The 7,812-nt window shown below is 43.6% G+C and overlaps 2 protein-coding genes across 2 annotated transcripts, besides 1 other annotated feature; both read right to left on the bottom strand.

The window, feature by feature from the left end:
- Window positions 1-452: 452 nt before the first annotated feature.
- Window positions 453-1,461, bottom strand: CG9822 (uncharacterized protein). The gene is made up of 3 exons (NM_137737.3): window positions 1,290-1,461; window positions 838-1,232; window positions 453-768 (listed from the first exon to the last, which is right to left on the bottom strand). The coding sequence occupies exons 1-3, from the start codon at window positions 1,422-1,424 to the stop codon at window positions 507-509; spliced, it is 792 nt and encodes a 263-aa protein (NP_611581.1). The 5' UTR covers window positions 1,425-1,461; the 3' UTR covers window positions 453-506.
- A 1,061-nt stretch (window positions 1,462-2,522) lies between these two features.
- On the bottom strand, window positions 2,523-4,156 carry CG17974 (uncharacterized protein). The gene is made up of 4 exons (NM_137738.3): window positions 3,882-4,156; window positions 3,250-3,399; window positions 2,945-3,189; window positions 2,523-2,885 (listed from the first exon to the last, which is right to left on the bottom strand). The coding sequence occupies exons 1-4, from the start codon at window positions 4,011-4,013 to the stop codon at window positions 2,633-2,635; spliced, it is 780 nt and encodes a 259-aa protein (NP_611582.1). The 5' UTR covers window positions 4,014-4,156; the 3' UTR covers window positions 2,523-2,632.
- A 2,154-nt stretch (window positions 4,157-6,310) lies between these two features.
- Window positions 6,311-6,364: a mobile genetic element.
- Window positions 6,365-7,812: the final 1,448 nt, after the last annotated feature.

Raw genomic sequence — 7,812 nt, forward strand, 5'->3', positions numbered from 1 at the left:
GGACATCATCGTTTCGGAAATAATGAGTGCAGGATGGGTCAGTCACATGCAAAAAGGCGTGAATAAAACCAAATGCACCTTGGAATGAAATCAAATTGTTATTGAAAATGATTTTAAAAGTGATTTCAGTGCATTCTCATAACTCATAAAATATACACAATATCTGATGATCAGTATCTACTCCTTCTATGGTGAATTCAGAATTGCGTATACGCATGGTTGACAAAGTGGTTTTATAGGGGTAATAATTTTTCAGAGATATTTTGTACCCAATCCCAGTGTCCGAGAATCGCTTTCGATTGTTTCCGTTAACATTAATAATTGTGTGCCCGCTGAATTGGTAATTAGCAACAAGCCAAATTTAGCAGCCGGAACGACAATAAACAAAACATGACGTATTAATCAGTTAGTGCAATTGTTAAAAAAGCAATAACAATCAGGGTGTTTTGATTAGGTTCATTAACTATAGTGTATTTTGGTTGCGTATTTATCATTTGGTTGATTAGCTAGTAGAAATTGTGGTTTGGATTGTATTGTTCCTTGATGGAACAGAGTGCGGGATACTCTGGATTACTTCCCGTCCGGCATTCAGAGGCGGGCTTTCCGGCATTGTAAACAGGAACTCCGATGGCATAGACACTGGCATAGTTGCAGGCAGTATTGTAGATGTAGAGGAAGGGGTACTGCGGATTGGTGAAGCGCATCATGGCACAGCCCACATGGGTGTTCCTGTCCAGCACGGTTTCCACAAAGTGTCCATACTTTTCGCTAAGGTAAAGTGAAACAAGTATGTTAGTGGGCTAGGTCAGTGGATGATTGTAAGCTCCGATGACTTACAGGTCTTTGGTCAGCTTAAAATCGGTAATGTAACTGCTGTCGATGAGTTTGTGCTCTCCAAACCACAAGCCCATCGACTGCTCCACCAGATTGGTCACGTTCAAGTCCCAGTTCCTCCGACGATCGACACCGCAGAGATTCTGACCCAGATTCCGGAAGCGGTAGCTGTTGTGGCAGTCGTCGTGCTCCAGGTAACAGGTTTTCAGGTTCAACGTGGCCAGGTACTCCAGCTCCTCATCCCACACCATGGTGGCCATGCGGGTGGCCGGATAGTAGCCGGGCAAAGATCCAGAGGCAATGTAGTTCCTGCGCTTGTTGTGCTCATTCACGATAAGTTTGCGATAAGGCTTCAGGTCCACCATAGTGGCATCCGGGGAGCAGCTTTCATGGAATTTCTATTGAATGAAAACTTGTTTAAATTTGTTAAGAGATGATTTATGAAAGTATCTTACACCATCGTTATTACACGCTATGTGCACCGTGTTGTCAGGACATAAGTCCGGATCACACCAGGACAGGGGCTGAGAACTGGCCATACCCAGGATGATCAACAGACAACCGACCGTTTGAAATCTACCGTACTCCATGTTCACTGGATCTCACTTAGGGCACAAATGAAAATGTAAGTCCTGACCACCGGCAAGGCGATATTTATAACGAAATTTTGATTTGCAGGTGCGTTTAATTTCGGCTGGTGTTTGCCAATCCCGATACCAATCCCGATTTCGTACCCAATCCCGATCCCGAATCCGATCTCAGTCCGAAAACGAAACCGCAGCTTGAGACAGGTCAAGCGACGTTTTATGAATCATTTCCATTTTCGGGGGCCGTTGTCTTTGTTCTTGTCTCTGTTTCGGATATCACATCCAAAGAGCGTTCACACCGAAAACTTCAAAGTGCACGACTTCTAGGAAAGCTCGAGCAATAAACCCCTGCGATGTCGACTGGGAAGAGTCTACACTTTCTTGGCTCCCCAGCTCGCTAACTTAAATATAGAATATTTAAGTAGATCGTTAATCTGCGAGTCAAGTTCAAGACAGAGAAAGCTAAGTCTGGGCATTTAGTTAAGGTTTGAGCATCTATTAGACTAGTACACACAGGTGCTTTATTCAGCGCAGTCTGCTGATATTTCAAAAGTATCTTAAAAAGTATCTCAAATTGGAGCACCCAGCTCAGGATTGATAGCGTGGGTGTCTCTGGGAGTTCAGTGACTTTGTCGCTCTGCAGCTTCCAGCGGTTGACATTGACATTGACCCAATTGGTGAGTTTAGATAATCGCGTATTATTAAATAGCTATATTCTTGTTTGATCAACGCTGCACGAGCTAAGCTACGCTTTCAAAGATCGCCGGACAGGTTCTCAATCACAATGGAGAAATCAATAACATCTGCGCACAAATCAAATAAAAATGTCATTTGCATATGCTAAGGCACATCGTTATGAGTTGTTGGCCAATAACAAACGAAAGTTCTGTGTGCCAAACCAGTCTCCGAAGTCTCCGAAGACTGGGACTGGCTTTCTTTGTGACTCGCATTGTTTATTTTGGTCGATCTCCGTTGGCTTACAGCACAACCAGTGGGTTTTTAACTCAACTGGGATATTATGCAATGCCAGACGACGGGTCAGAAGTCAGCGACGGACCCCCGATGACGACGGCACATTTAAATAAATTATGCAAACTGGCTGGAATCGATGCGATCATTTATTGGCTTGTATTCGATCTAAAGCTACGGGCTACTAAATACTCTTGGCAGTTGTACCTGAGTGGAGGGAATCCCCCTGGAGTGGCGAACTATTACCAATTGGGATCGTACACCTCGCGGGTGGAACATAATCCCGGATAGAAGTGGCTCTTGCCCGTGGTGCAACGGGAGGCCGCTCGTCCAGTCTCATAAACTGGAGCGCCCAAGGCGTAGAGTGAAGCATAGTTGCAGATAAAGTTGTAGATATACACGGATGGATAGTCGGGACGAGTAAATCTCATGATGGAGCAGCCCACGGCGAAGTTTTTGTCCACACTTAACTCGGCAAAGTGACCGTAGTCCTCACTGTTTCAAAGAATAACGTTAGTTGCCAGAAGATTAAGTTCATCGCCCCTTTCACTCACAATATGGGCGTGACTTTAAAAGAATCGATGAAGCTGCTGTCTATCAGATCGAACTCGTTGAACCAGAGACCCAGGCACTCCTCCACCAAGCTAGTCACATTCACATGTGGACTCCGTGGACGCCACACGGCACACAGATTCTGACCCGAGTTGGCGTACCGGTAGGTGTTGTGGCAATCATCGTGGTCCAACTTACAGGTGCGGGTATTTAGCATGGACAAGTACTGCAGCTCGTCGTCCCACACCTAAGGATTTAGGATATCGCAGGTTAGTGCCATTACATGTTTTCCTGTTTGGGTGCCTACCATTGTGGCCATTCTGGCGGCAGGATAATAGCCTGGCACTTTTCCTAGAGCCAGGAAGTTCCTCCTCTTGTTGTGGGCATGCAGGAAATCCGCCTTGTGCCGGCTTACATCCACTTGGACTGCATCTGGTTGGCAGCGCCTGTGGAAATTCTATGGGAAGAGCGCAACAGTGCCATGTAATTAATAACGAACTCGGGCTCATAAATCTCTTTAATAGTTTATTTAAATTTATATATTTTCGAAAAACCCCCGAATCTTTTGCCGAAACGAAACTATTTATTGATTAGTGAAAAAATGAAAACTTTGGACAGTATCATTGTAGAAAACCGCAGCACAAAAAAAATATCGCGATCTCTAATTATGATATCCATTTGAATTTAAAACAAGATTACGCCATTTGATTAAAGATCAGGGGCGATTAAATTTAAATATAAATAAATTAAGCGACCAGAAACGTTCAACTCTATAATATATTTGAATTTCTCTGCTTTTTACAGCACTTTTATCTCTTACTCCGTCCTCAATATGCATGTGATTATTATTCAGGGTATAACTTTTTGATTGTTAATTTTAATAACCCTTTCGTTATCGTACGCACGAGCACATTAATAACTTATTTGCCAACCACTTACTCCAGTTGTTCGGCACGCGATATGTCTGACGCCATTGCCGCATAAATCTGGATCACACCAGGAATAATCCTTGGCCAGGATCAACTGGAAAATCAGCTGGAATATGGCCAAGCAGATCAAAGGCGACGACATATTTACTAGCTCACTGACAAAAATAAACTTAAATTAGAAACTAAATTGGTATGCTCCGCCTATCTCTCCGGGACTTGGCACTTTCAATCAGATTCTGGCCAAAACCGTGGCCGTCTTTATTGGATGTTTCCGTTTGAATGATCACAGAACCGAGATCGGGGACTAGGTCTTCAACTAAGCAAGAGTGCTCGGCTGCCAGCCGACTTTTAATATATCTCTCTCCGGCCGATTCTAATGCCATTTCGCAAAAGCCCGACTTGGACAGTCCAAGCCTTTCTAACACGTTTCCAAACGAAACGAAACGAAACGGCCAAGAACAAGTTTGCACAAAATAATGATAATAAATATAAATATTAATTTGAGGGCCAGTCGAGCGGAGGATGAGTGAATATTCCCGGTCTCGGTTCCATTTCATCCCGCTTCGGGTTGGGTTTCTAAAATCGTGATACTAAAATTGGCCAAAATTAGCCAAAAGAACAAAAAAAAAATATAAAAAAATAAAAGAGGAGAGAGTCTAGGGGTTCATTGTTGCCACGAGCTGGGAGCTATCGATCGATCTATGTGTCGGTTGACAGCCCATAAAATGTGCGCGTTTGATGTTAATTCGATCGTTAAGCGAACTATATATATGTATGTATCCAGCCCCCAGAGCTTGGGAATCGCTGTGCAATTAATCCTCCGTCTTTTATTGACACATATATCCGAGCTGGTTGAGCCCATCAGTCCGGCTCCAGAACCCATTAGACTAAATTTAGTGGATTTAGTATGCAAATTTCTAAAGCGATTATGCCCGATAAGACGGCACTTAAGACCGCCGTGTGATTTAAGCTGCTTTCCACAGATTTATGGCAAAGAAATTGGAGAAGAAAGGTGAGTCTGTGTGCTGCTAATTGATGGGTTGTAGCATGTGGTTTGGTCACAAGGTTTAGAATACGAATATTATTAACTATTCGATATCTAACATGCATATTTGACTCAAATGGAAGTAACTATAAGGGTATTGGGATGCGGCAATCTTGGTTCCCACCACTTGAAACAGGCAACAGCGATCGCTGCGCCATTATTATAACCCCTGATCCCCCCGATCGATGCAGATTACAAGATTAGATAATGACAATCAATATTTAATACCGATGGCACTGCAACAACTTCCGTCATGAGTCGAGTAAATTTTGCATAATTACAGCTGATTGCGATGAGGCTTGGGAACAAATAAATTGCTACAAGTAACTCGGAGAACAAGCGAAATCATTTAATAAAATGATTTAATACCAAGCGGCATGTGCCAAAAAAGGTAACCAAGTCTGATGGATGCCAACCAGTTTTCGGCTGGCCAAAGCCGATGCAAAAAACAAAAAAAAATACATATACAAATATTAAAAACCAAAAGTTGCTCTCGACGCCTTTCTGTCTGTGGAAGTGCTAAAGCAAATCACTGCGAGCATCAAATGGAGTGGGAAAGAAAGTCGGAACTTTTCCAAGAAAGTCCTGAATCCTCGAACTCAACAAGCATAATTATTCAAATGGCCCATAACTGGGCAATTAATTTTGCTTTGATTCTTGTGGGTTTGCTTTTCCATTCTGACACACGCCATCGCCATTTAAGCCAACGCTGCATACTTGATTGCCAATTAAATTAGTCAAATCCCATTAGAATCGGACAGAGTGAGACGGAGCATGCTAGATGGACCATTAATTCACAATTCATTCAGACATTCATCTCGTGTAAGCCCAACTAATCTTCCCAGGCGTTTGTTTTTTAATGACCCACTCGACGCTGACTGACAGCTGAGTGGGTGAGGATTTGGGTGGGGTAGGTGTCGGCACTTGATAACTAATTTGCACAGCTTATTAACTGCAATTAAGTGTTACCAAGACGTCTTAATCAGCATTCTATTCTAGCAGCTTGTAGGCATAAAACAAGTCGCTTGCGCATTAAGTCGTTATATTCATCTGGAGCGTGTCGTGAAATAAAAGACTAATCCACTTACTTTAAATTACTTGCTAATAAACTCAATTCGAAGAAACCATTTGGAGCGTGTCAAATGGACAACAACATCATTTCAATTCAATTAGGAAGAAATCCACAGATTATAAGCATTTCAAGCGATCAAAGACCATTACATTAATTTTATATTATAATATTATATTGAGTATGCAAATTTGTAAATAATAAAAATATTAATAACAAATATTCTGTGAATTAAGGTGCATCAAAAATGTGCACGACCTTTTCTTGGGTGTGTTCCCTTTTATCCTTCACCTCGTACCATAAAACACTAGGATATTTTTTAGACACCCAGTGTTTAGCGGGTGCACTTAGAGTGCCAGTGGCTTGCTGCAGTTCTCTGATTGCCACCCCGTTTGTGGGTCATTTAGGTCAACGCCAAAGAGTATGCTACAAATTCTTGGCCCTTCTACCCGTATAATATATCTGACTCTCTCCGCCGCCGTATCAATAACATAAATAATGCTTCATTTGTCCAGTTCTGTCAACAGCTTTGGTTTCCCGCATTCGGAAATGGCACCAGTGGGCAAGAACCCACCCGGTCAATACTCGAAAGACAAAGTGCAGGCCTTGGATCAGTTGTGCGTGGGTGGCTATTTTCCGGGAGCTGCTGACATATGGATGTACGCGCTAATAGCCAAAACCGATGACAATGGATGCTCCCACGCATCCGCCGGATGATTCATGCGTTTCCACTCGCTTATGCACACTTAGGACTCGCATCCTTGGATGCTGACTTTGCACAGAGAAAAACTATGAAACATTTGCTGGCAGAATAACCTCCTTCAACTTGCATATATAGTTCGTTTATTTTTCTTAGTGTACCAATAGCTTCGATTGTCCTTGCTAGCAGTGGCTTATCGCCGGACATCTCATCGTCCCATCGCAACGAGTGCTGCCAGTGAAATTGATAAATTGTGGATTTTAAGTGGCTGCGCGCACGAGGGGATGGGATGAGGCATCAAATTATGACTTATGAACACGGATCCGTCGTCTAATGCCGCCGCTTGGGGAATGCAGCAAACGCCACTCGTCCGACAGAAGACATTTCACCGAATGCCAAATTTGGCTCACGCCATGGCGCCACACCATCATCGCACTGTGGAATGGCCGGCGGAGCGGCAGATGCCCAGTGGAATAGGTGGCTGTTTGGCTATGTGGCAGCTGGTCCGATATGGACAGGTTAGCGCCCGATAAGGAGCGAGCACGTGTCGCCGGCGTCTCCAGAGGAGCGACACGCGGAAATGCTCAAAGGCAGATGTCATCGTGGTCCAAGATCGAGCTTAAGTGCGCAGAGATTTCTGCTGAAATGACCAATGGACGGACATCAATCAGGCAGCAGGCAGTAGTTGCAATTGCAATTGGAAGCGGCATCAACCTGATCGATCGACTTGTTTCGGGATGCAGTGCACGTGCCTGCTGCGTGGTAGTATGCACTTCAAAAAATATTCCCTATATTAAAATGAGTATCTATGAGTCAAGTTTGAATATTTTTTTGTGTAGAGTTTATAGCTTTTGAAAAACATTCTGTCTGGTGCTCTTTTAAAATGAATTAAAATAGTAAACATAATTTTTTTCTGTGCACACCGCTTTCCTCAATGAGCCGCAAGCCATGATCCATGGGGCCATGCCAGATTGTGTTTTCCGTCTAAATCGCCTGCGATCGGATCGCTTGAATTTACGAGCGCCCGCCTCGTTCTCAGAATTCCGCAGGCTGCCCAGTAAGTTCGATTCGAATTACAGACAATCTTGCCCTGGGAATTGGACCCGGAATGGGAATTGCCAGCCCGA

Source organism: Drosophila melanogaster, chromosome 2R, assembly GCF_000001215.4.
Source record: "Drosophila melanogaster chromosome 2R".
NCBI classification, from domain to species: Eukaryota; Metazoa; Arthropoda; class Insecta; order Diptera; family Drosophilidae; genus Drosophila; species Drosophila melanogaster.

Excerpts from the sequence above, each read along its gene's own strand:
- CG9822 (NM_137737.3), bottom strand. The coding sequence starts at position 1,424 with ATGGAGTACGGTAGATTTCAAACGGTCGGTTGTCTGTTGATCATCCTG. Across the intron at positions 1,233-1,289 it reads TAGCGTGTAATAACGATGGT|AAATTCCATGAAAGCTGCTC; the intron begins GTAAGATACTTT and ends TTCATTCAATAG. Across the intron at positions 769-837 it reads TTTAAGCTGACCAAAGACCT|CGAAAAGTATGGACACTTTG; the intron begins GTAAGTCATCGG and ends ACTTTACCTTAG.
- CG17974 (NM_137738.3), bottom strand. The coding sequence starts at position 4,013 with ATGTCGTCGCCTTTGATCTGCTTGGCCATATTCCAGCTGATTTTCCAG. Across the intron at positions 3,400-3,881 it reads TCGCGTGCCGAACAACTGGA|AATTTCCACAGGCGCTGCCA; the intron begins GTAAGTGGTTGG and ends CTCTTCCCATAG. Across the intron at positions 2,886-2,944 it reads TTTAAAGTCACGCCCATATT|TGAGGACTACGGTCACTTTG; the intron begins GTGAGTGAAAGG and ends TCTTTGAAACAG.